At 61.6% G+C, this 15,510-nt stretch overlaps 1 protein-coding gene across 1 annotated transcript; it reads right to left on the reverse strand.

Moving 5' to 3' along the window:
• Positions 1-355: 355 nt before the first annotated feature.
• SIPA1L3 (signal induced proliferation associated 1 like 3) lies at positions 356-14,639 on the reverse strand. Its single transcript, XM_065655214.1, has 23 exons — positions 14,569-14,639; positions 13,792-13,832; positions 12,231-12,514; positions 8,172-9,608; positions 7,657-7,787; positions 7,313-7,501; positions 7,069-7,243; positions 6,862-6,965; positions 6,625-6,782; positions 5,658-6,225; positions 4,829-5,103; positions 4,292-4,549; positions 3,919-4,017; positions 3,755-3,837; positions 3,567-3,640; positions 3,277-3,428; positions 3,051-3,179; positions 2,688-2,853; positions 2,222-2,378; positions 2,052-2,141; positions 1,847-1,937; positions 1,522-1,603; positions 356-1,300 (listed from the first exon to the last, which is right to left on the reverse strand). The coding sequence occupies exons 4-23, from the start codon at positions 9,451-9,453 to the stop codon at positions 1,154-1,156; spliced, it is 4,410 nt and encodes a 1,469-aa protein (XP_065511286.1). The 5' UTR covers positions 9,454-9,608; positions 12,231-12,514; positions 13,792-13,832; positions 14,569-14,639; the 3' UTR covers positions 356-1,153.
• Positions 14,640-15,510: the final 871 nt, after the last annotated feature.

A 15,510-nucleotide genomic window follows, 5' to 3' on the forward strand; every position in this document is an offset into this window, starting at 1 on the left:
GCACTCCCCTGAAAATTCAGGGCCTCCCAAATTAAAGGAGCCCCCCCCAAATTCAGCCCCCCCCCAATTCCAGGTCCCCCCCCTTCCCTCCCCCCAGTAAACCAGAGCAGGTGGGGGAGGAGTGGCATTTTATTCCTAATTAACAAACCCCTTAATTGGGGGGGGGGGGGGGAGTGGGACACATTAAATAGGGGTCGGTACAAAAGCTCTGGGGTTATTTACATGGGGGGGGTCAGTGCAGGGACACCCCTCCCCGGGAGAAAATGGGTAAAAAAAGGTCAAGACAGTGATTTGTACAAATACGGGGGTGGGAACCCGGGGGTTTGGGGGGGGGGGGGGGGGGGGAGGGGTTTTTTTTGGTGTGGGGAGGGTTTTTTCAGGGGTGTTTTGTCTAAAAAATAGGTTGGTTTTTTTTTTGGAGGGTTGTTTTGGGGGATTAAAAAAGTGCTTTTTTTGGTTCATCCTGGAAGATTCATTATTATTCATTTGATTGTTAATTATTAAGGATTTGCACCCAAAACGGGGGTGGGGACAGCCCCTTATTGCCTGTGGAGTTTGACCCCCCCAACATATAGGGGGACCTATAGATGCCCTTTGACTCCACACGGGAGCTCCTGGGCACCTATAGCTGCTGCAGGTCCCTATGGGGCTGCTCCTGGGCCCCTATAGCAACGGCCCCAGCCCCATATGGAGCCCCTGGGTCCCCTATAGAAGCTGCCCTCTGTTCCATATGGATTCTTGTGGGCCCATATGGGGCCTCTTGGTCCCCTATGGACACCCCCAGGACCCTATAGACACCCCTGGTCCCCTGTGGACACCCCTGGTCCCCTATGGACACCTTTGGTCCCACATCGAGGCTTCTGGCCCCTATAGACACCTCTACAGACATCCCGTCCCCTACAGATGCCCTGAGGCTCCTCCTGGTCCCACAGGGACATTCCAGCCCCCCGGCCGGTGTCCCCAGGGGTGTCCCTGTCCCCATGGGGGGCGTCCCCGGGGTGTCCCTCACAGCTCGTCCTTGTCCCTGGTGCCGAAGATCCGCACGAATCGCCGCAGCTGCCGCGTCATTGTCCCCGGGGGGTGCCGGTGTCCCCATGGGGGTCAGTGATCCTGGAGGGGTCTCGGCGTCCCCAGGGTGTCCCCGGGGTGTCCCTCACAGCTCGTCCTTGTCCCCGGTGCCGAAGATGCGTGCGAATCGCCGCAGCTGCCGCGCGGCCGAGCTCGACTCTTCCTGCAGGCGCCGGTTGTTGTGCCGCAGGTTGGCGACCTCAGCCTGGAGAACGACCTTGTCGCGCTTCTCCTGGGGACAGAGGGGACAGCAGAGGTGACAGCAGCGGGGACAACCCACCAGGGGCTGCGGACAATGGGGACAACCCCCCTGTGAGCTGCGGGCAAAGGGGAGGGGACAGGGAGGTGACACAGATTGGCCACCACTGTCCTGCTTCTCCTGCGGGTGACAATGGGGACACTGGGGACATCATCCCCCAGGGGCCAGGGAGGGGCCGGGGGGGACGGCGGTACCTTCTGCAGGTCGCTGTGCAGCTGCCTCAGCATGGCCTCCAGCTGGGACACCTTCCCGGGCAGGTCCAGGGGGGGACACGGGCTGTGGGGACAAATGGCACCCCAGTGTCACCAGAGTGTCCCCAGCGTGTCCCCAAAGTGGAACCAGAGTGTCCCCGGAGTGTCACCCCCCAACCACCGGCCCTGGACTCAAGGTGGGGACAAGGGGACAAGCCCCTGGTGTCCCCAGGGTGACCCCCCCCCCACGGAGGAGGTCTAAGGCGGGGGGGTGGGCAAAGTGTCCCCAGAGTGTTCCCAAAATGTCCCCAGAGTGTCCCCCCCTCACCTGCTGGAGGGTCCCCCCCGCGGTGGCGTCGCCCTCTCTGGGGGGGGCGCAGGGGGGTCGCTGAGCGAGAACAGGGACACGGCTCGTTGCACTGCACGAAAAAATGGGTCAGAAACCCCCAAAACAGGGCAAGAACCCCCCAAAATGGGCAAAATACCCCAAAATGGAGTAAAACACCCCCAAAACGAGGTGGGGGGGGGGGCACCTTCGTAGGCCTTGGCGGCGTTGACCAAACTGGCCCATTCCAAGCCCGATGCCGTGTCCGGCAGTGGCATCATCCCCGGCAAGGGGACACCTGCGGGGACAAGGGGGTGATGTGGGGGACAGCCCCAAAACCCCCCGGTTTTGCCCCGAAATGCCCCCCCTGTGACTCACCCTTCCTGTCGGGGGGGCGGCGGTGGGGGAGGGTGCTGCAGGGGAAGGCGGCGCCCGCGGGGACGTCCCCGGGCGGGGGGGACGCGCTGGTGGCACCGGCGTCGCGGCGGGTCCCCCCGCACAGACTCTCGTCCGACAGCGTCCGCTGCAGCCCCCGCTGGGGACAACACGGGGGACAATTGTCACCGTGTCCCTGGGGGTGTCCCCACATCCCTGCGTCTCTGTGTCCCCAGGAGTGTCCCTGGGGGTCTCCCTATGTCCCCATGAGCGTCCCCGTCTCTCACCATGTCCCCAGGGGCGTCCCTGTGTCCCCAGGGGGTCCCCGTGTCTCTTACCATGTCCCATGGGGGGTCCCCATGTCTCACCATGTCCCCCGAGGGTGTCCCCATGTCCCCAGGTTGTCCCCGTGTCTCGCCGTGTGCCCCAGGGGTGTCCCCGTGTCCCCAGGGGGATCCCCGTGTCTCACCGTGTCCCCTGGGGGTGTCCCCGTGTCCCCAGGGGGGTCCATGTCAATGAGCCTCCTCAGCTCGGCCTCGATGTTTTTAGGGTTCTTGCGGGGGGGGCGCAGGTCGCGCAGCGACGCCCGGAGCCGTGGTTGCCCGAACACGTTCTTGGGGACAGTCACGGCTGGCCTGGCAGCGAGGGGGGGTCAGGGACACCCCCAGACCCCCCAACACCCCTGGGTCACAGGGACAGCAGGGGGGGGCAGGTTTTTGGGGCTCTGCACCCACCCCTGGGACACACAGAGTCACTGACCCCCCCTGGTTTTTGGGGTGCCTCCCACTCTCTTTCAGGCCCCCCCCATTTTTGGGGTGTCTCCCCCACTTACTTCCTGCCCTCCAGGGCCTGCAGGGGGCGCCCTCCCCCCGCGCTGCTCCTGCTCGGCACCGATTTGGGGCCAGAAGCGGCGATTTGGGGGCCAGGGGGAGCCCGGGGCGGGTCGAACCGCGTGGTTGAACTGGGGGGACACACGCAAACACAGGTCAGTGCTGGGAAGGCGGAAGACCCCAAAAATACTGCGGGGGACCCCAAACACGCGGGGGGTTTGCACTCACCTGGGGGGTTTGGGGCCAGGAAGGCGGTTGGGGCCAGGGACAGTTTTGGGGTCCGGGGAGGGCTCTGGGGGGGGCTCGGGGGGGTCGTCACTGCTGGAGCCATTGCTGGAGAGGGTGGCGCTGCTGGAGCCGCTTGAGGGGGGAACGTCACCCTGGGGACAGGGACAGGGGTCACCATGGGGACACCATGGGGACACCATGGGGACAGGGACAGTCCCCCTGTCACCCTGGGGATGTCATGCCCCTCCGTGTCACCCTGGGGTCACCAACAGTCCCCTTGTGTCCCTCACCTTGTGCTGCCGTCCGGGCGAGTCCCGCGGGGTCCCTGGTGGCCACCCCTGCGCTGGCACGTGCCACAGTGGCTCTGCAACCAACGTCACCTCAGTGTCACCTCAGTGTCACCGCGAGGCCACCCCTGTCCCCAAACATCACCCAGGGTGCTGGGGACACAGTCGGGCATCCCCCGATGTCACTGTACCCGCTTTGTGCCGCTCCATTGTCCCCTCGTGGCTGCTGACCCCCCCAGACGAGCTGTCCCCGTCCTGCAGCTCCGGCTGCCACCTGCATTGGGGACACGGGTCTAGCTCGTTCCCGAACTGCAGGTGTTGTGCCCCGATCTGCTGTCCCCGCGGTGTCACCCACCTGTAGCGGGCGCAGGCGGCCGGTGACGGTGACGAGAAGCTGCCCGATGGGGGGCGGGGGGAGCAGGAGGGCTGGGGGGTGTCGGGGAAGCTCACAGGCCTGGGGACAAAGCAGACAAAGGGACATCAGGGACTGGGCCTGGCCTTGGCTCTGCTGGGTTCTTGCCATCGGCTTTGGCCTGTCCCTGTCCTTGTCACTGTCCCCATCCTCCTCTTCATCCCACCCACGCCCGTCTCCATCCACATCCCTGCCCCCATCCTTGTCCCTGTCCCTACCTGTGTCCCCATCCCCACCTGTGTCCCCGTCCCCATCCTCCTCTTCCTCCCATCCCACCCGTGTCCCTGTCCTCCTCGTGTCCCCCCCGTCCCCGTACCTCCTGCCGTGGGGGAGGGGCAGTTTCCCGCCCCGTTTCCCCCCCCAGTGCCACCCGCTGCTGCGGGTCGGTCCCCGCTGGCCCGGGGACATCGGCTCCGTGTCCCCCGGTGGCTCCGCACGGCCCCGTGTCACCGTCTCTGTGTCCCCCTGCGGCTCCGTGTGACCCCGCGTCGCCGTGTCCGTGTGACCCCACGTCACCGGCTCCGTGTCCCCCTGCGGCTCCGTGCGGCCCCGTGTCACCGTCTCTGACCAGCTCCTGCAGGTGGTGGCACCGTGGACAACAAAGTGTTGGCACTTAGTGCCTATGGCACTGAAACGGTGGCACTGGTGACACCAAAGCGGTGGCACTTGTGGCACTGCATGTCCCTTGCCAGGACAGGGTCCCTGTGTCCCCATTCCCCCAGTGTCCCCACTCTGTCCCTTGCTGGGCCAGGGTCCCCGTGTCCCCATTCCCTGGTGTCCCCCAGTGTCCCCAGTATGTCCCTTGCCAGGGTCCCTGTGTCCCCATTGTCCATGTGTCCCCTGCTGTCCCCACCTGCGCGGGGATCCGTCGTCGTGCGGGGGCAGCAGCAGGACGGTGACGGTGACAGACGTTCTCAGCAGGTCGATCATCTGCTCGTGCGTCATTGTCACCAGGGCCACCTTGCAGACGTCGAGCAGGCGGGAGCCAGGGCGGAGGCCGCTCTGCCAGGCGAACCCGTACGGCTCCACCTCGGCCACCGTCCCTGCGCTGCGCACGTGGAAGCCCAGCTGGCCCAGCCCGTTGCGCCGCAGCGGCAGCTCCAGCGCCGCAACGCCCGGGGTGGTCACCTGGGGGGACAGATGGCCCTGAGGTCCCCGTCCCCCACCCCACGATGTCCTTGTCCCCACCCTGAGCCATCCCACAATATCCCCCATGTCCCCGTCCTGTACCCCACAATGTCCCTCGCATCCCCATTCCCCACCCCACAATGTCCCTCATGTCCCCGTCCCCCACCCCATGATGTCCCTGATGTCCCCATCCCCACAACATCCCCGTCCTGACCTTGAGCCGCCCCACGATGTCCCTGACGTCCTTGTCCCCCACAATGTCCCTGACATCCCCATCCCCACGACATCCCCGTCCTGACCTTGAGCCGCCCCATGATGTCCCTGACGTCCTTGTCCCCCACAATGTCCCTGACATCCCCATCCCCACGACATCCCTGTCCTGACCTTGAGCCGCCCCATGATGTCCCTGACGTCCTTGTCCCACACAATGTCCCTGACATCCCCATCCCCACGACATCCCCGTCCTGACCTTGAGCCGCCCCATGATGTCCCTGACGTCCTTGTCCCCCACAATGTCCCTGACATCCCCATCCCCACGACATCCCTGTCCTGACCTTGAGCCGCCCCACAATGTCCCTGACGTCCTGCTCGGTCGCCCGCAGCGCCACGTGGTCCCCGCGCCCGTGGAAGATGCGCAGGTCGCCGCCGTCGGCCGCCCAGCCCAGCACGTCCCCGCAGAAGCAGTTGAATGCCACCTCCTTGGCCAGCACGTCCACCAGCACCACAAACTCATTGGAGACCCCCAGCACGCAGGGGACGTCGGTGCCGCGGGCGAAGTCACGGGCGGCCACGCGCCAGGCGATGGCTCCGGCGCTGTCGCGCTCGGCGCCCGCGCGCGCCCGTGTCTTCTCCCGGCGCTTGGAGGCCAAGGACATGAGGTTGAACTTGCCGCCCGAGTCCAGGCCGGTGCCGGTGACGCAGTTTTCCGCCAGGTCGCGTAGATACTCCTGGCGGGTGCGTGTGGCCATGGTGCGGAACTTGTCCGACTTGTGTGCGGCGTTCTCGGCGTTGATGACTTTGGCCAGGAGGAAATCGCGGAAGACGTTGGATTTGCGGAAGGTGACGCCGGCGGGGATGGGGGGGCCAAAGCGGGGGACGTCCTTGGACCTGGTGACAGCCACGCTGGAGGGGACAGAGAAGGGACAGGATTGGGGTGATAAAAACCAGAGAACTGGGGAATTGTTGAGGTTGTAAAAGATCTTGAGGATCATCAACTCCAACCGGACACTGCCAAGCCCCCCACAAACTGTGTCCCAGCACTGAACCGTGTCCCCAAGTGCCACATCTCCATGACTTCTGGATCCCCCCAAGGGTGGTGACAGCCACACTTGGAGTGGACAGAGAAAGGACAAGATTGGGGTGATAAAAATCAGAGAAACGTGGAATTATTGAGACTGGAAAAAATCTTGAGGATCATCAACTCCAACCGTGAATGTGACACCACCAAGGCCACCATCACCACGTGTCCCACCATTGACCAATGTCCCCAAGCCTCCAGTGACGTCCCCCGGTGGGTCTCACCTGTAGGACACCCTGTCAGTGCAGGGCTGGTGGGCACGGACGATGATGAAGACGTGCTGAAAATGGGAGCGGACGTTCTGCGGCGTGAAGGGCAACGCGCCCGGCTCCTGGAAGATGATGGTGACGATGTCGTTGCCGATGTGGCGCTTCCGCAGCAACTGGGGGTGACAACGCGGGGGACAGTCAGGACACAGAGCCCAAAGCGGGGATGAAAAGGGCCAATTTGGGGGGTTCTACCTGCTGGCGGTTGTTGGGGGTGTAGGGCAGCATGGTGGAGACATGGAACATGATCTCGTAGTCCTGGTAGGTTGTGTAGAGCGAGTGGGTGCCGGTGGAATCAGCTGGAAAACGGGCGGTTTGGAGGGGCAAAAACCACAGGGGACAGCCCAAGGGGACAAGGGACACCCTCAAAAGGACAAGGGACACTCCCGCAGCGTCACTCACTCTTGGTGTCCAGCTGGGCGGCGTATTTGGGGAAGGATTTGAGCGGCACCTTCTCGCCCAGCAGGGCCAGGAACTCCTCAAAGGGCGGCGCGGCCTCCTCGTTGTTGTACATCTCCTCCTCCGAGCTCTGCCCCGCTTTGCAGTACAGAATCCCCACCTTGTGGCGCCGGCAGAGCTGCGGGGACATGGGGAGGTGACCAAGGGGACGCGGGGGGTCCCCGGCATCCCCCACGGGGTCACTCACCCCCTGCTCGTCCAGCTTGAGCAGCTGCTCGGCGACACGGGGGCCACCCAGCGCCAGGCGCAGGCACTGGGGGTTGAGCTCAGGGACAACGTGCTCCAGGACGTCGCGCAGCGGGATCCCCCGCACCGTCCCCGCCTTGGTGGCCGTGGGGGTGGCGTCCTCCAGGATGGAGCCGCGCAGGGTGACGAGCTGCGACAAAGAGGGGACACTGGAGAATTCCTCCCACCCCAGTTTCTGAACTGGTTTTCCCCCCCTGAGGTTCTTCCAGGCTGGAGCTGTGTGGGGTGACAAGAGTGGACGGGGGGTGTCCCTGGTGTCCCCGCGCGGTGCGTCCCCCTGGGTACCTCACTGGTGCGGACGATCAGGCGATACTGGTACTGGGGGCCGTGGTCCTTGTGGTCGTCCAGCCGCTCGCGCCGCACGCTGACGGCAACTGGGCCCAGCTTGTCATCAACGCCAAAGTAGTTGGAGTGCTCTGTGGGGACATGGGGGACAACGGGGGCACAAAGAGGGAGGAGGTGTTGGGGGGGGGACAGAGGGGAGATTGGGGGGACAGGGGACATGGTGGGCACAGAGGAGGTGTTTGCGGGTCAGAGGTGGCATGGGGGGGATGGAAGAGGCATTGGGGGGATGTTGGGGGACAGAGGGGGCACAGGGGGACAGAGGGGGTGTTGGAGGGGATGGGAGGACGTTGGGGGGATGGGGAGGTGTTTGGGGGGACACCAGAGGTGTCACTGTGCCCTTTCCAGGGGGCCAGAGCCGGGTGCCCCTAAAACCCTCTCCCATTTTACCGAGGGGGACTTTAAGACCCAGCCACCCCCCCCCAGTGCCGCAGGGGACACGAGCGTCGCCCTGTTACCTTTGCCGTGGAAATAGTCGCGGTAGTAGCACGCGCCGAGGTCCACGTGCTCCACGCTGAAGTGCCGCAGGCGCTCGGGGTCACGCTGCAGCTCCTTGGGCACCTCCAGCACCGACACGCCGGCGTTGGTGGGGTGCACGGCCAGGGGGGGCTCCGGCGACCCCCCCTCGGCGCCAGGGAACCCCCCCAGGGCTGGCGCGGCCGCGCGGGCGAAGCTGAGGTCGCGCTCAGCGCCGCCACCGATCTCGTTGCGGAAATGGGGGCAGCTGAGCAGCAGCTCGTTGCTGGTGTCGTCGCCGCCGTCGTGCTCCAAGTTCTCCTTGCGGTTCAAGTCCTCGGGGGCGCCGAACGCCGGGTCCGGCTGTCCCCAGTTGGCGGCGCGGCCGCTGGCGGCCGAGGCAGCCGAGGCGCCCGTGGTGGTGTTTCGGCGCTGGGCCAGCGCCACGCGGTTCAGCGCCACAGCGTCGAGGTCGAACAGCAAACTCTGCGCGTCGTAGTGGGCGAAGCCGCGCCGGCACACCCAGCCCGGCTCCGGCGCCCGCGGCTCCTCTGCCTCTTTGCCTGTTTCGCCATCGCCGCGGCTGCTGCGGAGCTTTTTGAAGATGGACTCGCCAGCGGCGTCACCCTTGGGGCACCTGCGCCGTGGTTTGTCCTTGGGATCATCGCGGAGGCCGTTGCGGCTCTCAGGTTTGATGCCGGGGAGCGGCACTGGCACAGATCCGGTATCGCCGGGGCGCTCCGGCGTGGCGGGCCGGCCACGCGGCTTCTCGGTGCGGAATTGGTTGAGCATGTCGAAGAAGCTCTGCTCCGAGATGCCCTGTGCGTCGATGGACGAGGTGCTGCCGTATTCACGGAACAGCGCCGCGTTCCCCCCGAGTTTGGCACCGCGTGGCTCCGCCGGCTCCTCGGGGTCGCACTCGCTCAGCGTCACCTCGCTGCTGCTGCGGTGCCGCAACGGCGACAGCCCCCGCGCCGGCGAGCGCGGCCACCAGCCCTCCTGGAACTCCACGTCCTTGGAGCGGCGCCGCGCCAGACGGTGAAGCGCTTTGAACCCCGTGATGCCGGCGAGCGGCGCGGGGGCGACCGCGCAGTGACACGTGGCGTCACGGTGCCCGGCGCCGGAGGGGTCCTTGGCAGCGTCTCGTTTTGGGGGCCAGTCGGCGATGCGGGCGCGCACCCCCATTTTGGGCACGGGGGGCGTGGGGCGCGGGGCGGCGTCACCGTTGTGTCCCCAGGGCGCGGCGGCGTCGCCGTCGTGCCACGCGGGGCGGTGGGAGCTCATGGTGCAGCAGGGGGGTTGCTCATGGTGCAGGAGGGGGGTCGCTCATGGTGCAGGGGACGCCACCGCGACGCCGCCGGTGCCGCATGGCGCTGCTCGGTGTCACACGGCACTGATCGGTGTCACATGGCGCTGGTCCGTGTCACCGTGTCGCCGGCCTGCGGGGGGAGCAGAGGGTCAGGTGGGGATTTCGCGGACCCTTTGGCAATGCGGGGGGTTTTGGGGAGAACCACAGGCTGGTTTGGGGAGGAAAGACCATAAATGGTCCATTTTTAAGCCCATCAGGTTGCTCAAAGCCCTGTTGAACTTGACCTTGAAGCCTCCCAGGTCCCCACCTCCATTATAACAAATTTCTTCCTTCTGTTTAGGCCAAACTTCCCTTGTTAGCTTCTAATCCTCCTCGTCCCATCAAAACTCTCTCCTCCAGGTGACCGACCCCACCAGTGTCACCCCGGTTGTCCCAGCCCCTCTGACCATCTCCACCAAGCCTGTGACCTTGGCCTTGCTGAACCTCAGGAGGGTCCCAGGGACCCACGTCTGGGTCCCTCTGGGTGGCCCCTGGTCCCCCAGTGGGGACAGTGGCCACAGAGACTCGGATCCACTGAGGTTCCTCAGGTCATCTTGGAACACGTGGACGTGGATCCATCGAGGTTCCTCGGGTCTTGGAACACGTAGATTTAGATCCGTTGAGGATCCCCAGATCATCTTGGAAAATGTAGATGTGATTCTGTCGAGGTTCCTCAGGTCATCTTGGAACACATGATCTCAGATCTGTTGAGGTTCCTCTAGTGATCTTAGAATATGTAGACTCAGATCTGTTGAGGCTCCTCAGATCATCTTGGAACACGTGGACATGGATCCATTCAGGTTCCTCAGGTGGTCTTGGAATGTGTAGACTCAGATCTGTTGAGATTCCTTGGGTCACCTTGGAATATGTAACTGTGGGTCTGTTGAGGTTCCTCAGGACATCTTGGAGTGTGTAGATGTGGATCCATTGAAGTTCCCCAGGTGGTCTTAGAATACATACATGTGGATCCGTTGAGGTTCCTCGGGTCATCTTGGAACACATGGACTCAGGAGGTCTTGGAACATGCAGACTTAGATCCACTGAGGTTCCTCAGGTCTTGGAACACGTGGACTCAGATCCATTGAGGTTCCTCAGGTGCCCTTGATCTTCCCCTTGGCCGGGACATGTTTGGTCCCTTGAGGTCCATGGGACCCTTGTTCCCTCTTTTCCAGCCCCGTTTTGGGGACGGACAGACGGACGGATGCGCGTCCACCCGTCTGCGTTCGGCATTAACCGATCCCCCCATCCCGTCCGGCACTCACTTAATCCCCGCTAATTACTAATTACTCATTAAGCTGCTAAGATAGCATCTGTTGGGACATTAAATCAACAACCTGGGAGCCTTAATTAAACGCAGCCTAACAAGCGGGTCTTGGAGGAGCATTGTTGAGGTTCAATGGCTTTTTGGGGTAAAAAAGCCACATTTTGGGGACCCGACATCAACCTCCCCTTCCCCAGCTCCTCCGAAGTTCAAGATTTATGTGTAGAACACAAGTTTTTCCCTTTATTCCCAAAAAAACCCCTCCTCTCCTCACGGTGGCGCTGGCAACTGCCCCCAAAATTTTTTTCCACCCAATTTGGGGAGAAACTGCTCAAAATAAGCTAAATTTCTCCCAAAAATCGAAACTCTACCCCAGATCATCACCCTCCTGGATAAACATGGACATTAGGAATTATTAAATCCCCATTTTTTGCCCCAAAACTGGCTGTAAATTAGTAGCTAATTAATTAAATCCACCCGTATTCCGCTCTGAGACTTTCGACATTCCTCCAAATTATCCAAATTTGGGTTAAAATCCAGTGGCGAGGGGAGAAATAACCAGATTTAGGGATTTAAACCCAAACAGGGCCTGAGCTGGGGGGCTTCTGGGAGCCCCAAGTGGGGCGAATCGTTTATTTTTATTAAAAAACCCCAAACTCCCTTGTTTTAATCCCCCTCTTGAAATAATCTCAGTTAATCTCTCGCCAGCTGAAGGAGGAAGATGAAGATGAAGCAGCGGGAGGGGGTTCGGACCCCCCGGGACACCCAATTCTGGGGATTTTCTACCCAAAAATGGAGCATAATCCCCCACCCCGGATCTTTCCCTCTCCCTGAGAAGTCCCAAAATTGGGCTTTTTCAACCCAATCCGGAGCTGCGATTCGCACCAGACTCAGCCCTTCCACACTAACGAGGACGGTTTTTAATTATTAACCACGAGCTTTCAATAAATTAAGCGATGCTTTTTAACTCTTCCTGCCCCGGAAAACGTCCCGATCTGCTTCTTGCCAATTAAAAATAACGACGTAACGACCTGTGGGGTCCTTCTGACCCCAAATCTGATGGAAACCGGCCCAAAACTCGCTGCCGGCTCCTCTTCAGCACATGGCGATGCTTCCTGGGCTCTTTTTGGGGTGAAATAGCCCCCAAAAAATCCACATGAAATCCAGGTTGGAGCCAAAACCGATGGCCGAGGCGGGGGAGAAATTAGTCAAGTAATTAATGAAGATGTCGGCAACTTTGCACTTAATTAGGGAGTGGTTAAAGCCAAATAAACCCCATTACTGGGTGACAAAAACGTCGTTAATTTTCTCAACATAAGGGGGGGAAAAAAAGGGGGAAAAGGGCATAAAAAGCGATCGGGGACCTCGATCCCGCTTGTTATCTGATGGAGACGCTTAATTAACGCTAATCAAACACAACATGGCCATAAATAGGGACAAATTCCTACTTGCCTGAGCTGGGGGAGGTGCCCACGCCGAGATCGAGGATATTTCGCCTTTTTGCCCCCGCAAAAAACAGAGATTTCGCACCAAATTATCGTCGGAGCGAAAAAGCTCGTCAGGCCCAGCCCCGCCCTGGTGAAATCCCCCGGATTTGGCCCCTCGGTGGATTAAATCTGTTTTTTTTGTTTAATATTTGCTGTAAAAACACGTCGGGCAAGGTGGAATCGGTGCCAGGGGGAACGTTCCTTACCGGGGCCGGGGGGGGGGGGCGGCGCCGAATTTGAGGAGAAATCCTGTGGGAAAAGGCAAAAAAATACAGAAATTATTTCAGTTTTCGCTCGGGGAAAGATTCGTGTCGACCCGAATCACAGAAACGCCGTTAAAAACGGGGCGAAAGCGGGATTTCCGGGAGATCGGGGATGGTCGCGCCTCAAAAAAAACCCAAGGAGCTTAAAAAAATGGGGAAAAAAAAGCCATTTTGCAGATTTTGAGGGGGGGTTAAATGATAGAAATGGCTAAAAAAGGTTAAAAATTGAGGAATTAACCCCAAAAAAACACCAAAAGAGAAGAGATAAAAGGCGGCGGGAGCTGCTCACTCGGGCAAGTGCCGACCTGCAGGAACCGGGCGGGGAAACACCAATAATCCCAAAAAAACAACTAAAACCCAGCTTTTCTCCCCAAAAAAACAAAAGTGGAATGGCCGTCTCATTAGCAACAAAAATTAAGGCAAATCAAGATTTTTTTGCGGTTAAATGAATAGGGGAAGTTGGGGCGTCCCCCCCCCCCCCCAAATTAGTAAATAAACCAAAAACCCCTTGGCCCGGGGGGGACACGAAGCTCGTCAGCGGCTCCTCATTAGCGGCGCCTCGTTAACGAACAGGCCTCACAAATAGGTCAGGACGAGGCGAGTTCGACGCCGGGGATTTAATTAAAAAGGAAAATAAAAAGGCGCCGGGGAAGGTTCCGCAGCAGCTTTTTTTGGGGGGGAAACAGGGAAAACTGGGGGTGTCCCAGCCCCTCCCGGGCTCATTTGCATCATTTCTCAATCATTGATCTGCATTTAATTGCTGCCCCGACCTCGAAGTTTTGTTCAGGGAGGGGTTTTTTGTTGTTGTTTTTTTTTAATTATTTCCTGGGCAATATTTACTGACAACGCAGCACCTGCGCAGGTTCCCCCTGCTCCAAAAAAAGCCCGTTTTAACCCTAAATTAGTCCAAATAAATCCCACTTTTGGGGATCTGTGTGTGTGGTGTCCCCCCCCAACTCTAAAAAATCGTGTTTACATCGTGAACAAAGGGAATAATTGGGGTTTTTTGGGGGTGTTCTCTGATTGTTTTCCCACCCCTTTAAATATTTCTGGTGCAAAATATTATTTTAAAGGGTAATCTGAAGTCAGAAATAAGTTCGACTGTAATAAAAATTGTATTTATAATTATCTGTAGTTACTTCCCAGTAGGAAAATCCTCCCCCACTGCAAAATACAACCACTGCCCCCCCCAGCTTCTCTCCTGGCTCTTGCACCCCAAAAACTCTGTTTTTTCCCCCAGTTTGGGGGGTTTGAAGGAGGTACCTGCTCAGAGCGGTGACAGCGCAGCCGTTTTATCCCGAGCACTGAGGGAAAAATAACAAAATATCAATGAACGGGAAGAAGCTGGGGAACAAATTAATGGGGGGGGGTCCCCACCGCCATCAGCGCTGGGGTTTTGTGGGTTTTTTATTTAAAATTAAATTTAAAAAGGGGAAAAACTCAGCACAAACCCACAGGTTTCGCAGGGGACAAATGGTCGATTGTGCGTCCCCATGAATTAGGTCAGGTTGGGGGGGCCATAAGGCAGTGACCCCCCCCTCAAAAGAGGGATTTCGCTGCTGGGGGGTCCCCTATGGCAGCGCAACCCCCACCGCACAGAAACTGCCCCACAAAGAAAGGGGGGGGGGAGCACACACAGGCCCCCCCAGGGGTGAGATCCCCCCAAAAGCCCCAGGTCCCCCCCAAACTTCACAAATCCCCAGGACCCCCAAGTTCCCCCCAAGGCCCCAGCCCCCACCCCCCCCGCGCGGGGGCCGCCGGGAGCTGTAGTTCCCCCTCCCCCGCCCCCCCAGGCCCCAGCCCGTACCCAGAACTACAACTCCCGGCGCCGCGCCGCGGGCAGCAGGAAGCGGGGAGCAGCCCGAGCCCGCCGGGGACCCTCCCGCCGCCCGCCAGGCCCCACGCCAGGCCCAGGCCCCACGGCGCCAGGCCCGGGCCTGCCCTGACGGGAGCGCGGGGCGGCGGAGCCCCGGTCCCCGTCCGTCCCCCCCGGCGCCGCGGGGGAGACTGAGCCGGCGGGAGGGGCGCGGGGTCACTCACCCGGCGGCGCGAGGACACGGGCCAATCGGGGGGCGGCGGAGCGGCGCGCGGGCAGCCCCGCGGCCGGCGCGCGCGGCGGCGGGCGGGAGGGGCGGGAAGGGAGGGGGCGGGGCTTGGCGGGAGCGGGGCGTGGCCTCGGGGTGAAAGGGCGGCGGCGTCCTCCCCGCCGCCAGAGGGCGCTGCGCCCCGGTGCGTGTTGCGGGCGGGGGGCGTCTTAAAGGCGCAGGTGACCGGTTTGGAGGGGGGACGGACGTGGCGCCCCCCCCCCCAATTTCGGGACAGCCGCCCCCCCGCCCGGAAACTGGGGACCCGCTGGGATCCGTCATTTACATACCGGCGATTCAGAGACCAATCAGCGGGCTTGGAACGCGGCGCACAGCCAATCAGGAGGCGGCGTCCCGCCCCCCGCGCTGGCCCGGCGAAGCCACGCCCCCCGCGGCTTTTGGGGGCGGGGCGGGTGGGGGTCATTTGCATACGGGCGAGCAGGGGGCGTGGTCCCCGCCGGGCCGGGCGAGGCCCCGCCCACGCTCCCGTCTGATTGGTGACGGCGCGGGGGCTCGTTTGCATACAGGGCGCGGGCGGGAGCGGGTCCCGCGGGAAACGGGTGTGTGATGAGGGGGAGGCCGAGCCCGGCCCCCTAGGAGACCCCCCCAGCCCTATGAGAGCCCCCTCAGACCCATTGGGATCCCCCCAGACCCATGGGAGCCCCCTCAGACCCACAGGGATCCCCCCAGACCCATGGGGACCCCCCCAGCCCCATAGGAACCTCTCCAGTCCTATAGAATCCCCCAGACCCGTAGGATCCTCCCCCAAACCTGTAGAAACCCCCCAGTTCCCCAGGGCCCCCCAACCCCATAGGAGTCTCCCCAGCCCCATAGGACGCCCCCTCCCCCCAGTTGAGCTGGAGGGGTTAATTAGAGGAACGCTCTAACAAAAGCTTGG

The sequence above is a fragment of the Caloenas nicobarica genome, chromosome 37 (assembly GCF_036013445.1).
Source record: "Caloenas nicobarica isolate bCalNic1 chromosome 37, bCalNic1.hap1, whole genome shotgun sequence".
Lineage (NCBI taxonomy): Eukaryota > Metazoa > Chordata > Aves > Columbiformes > Columbidae > Caloenas > Caloenas nicobarica.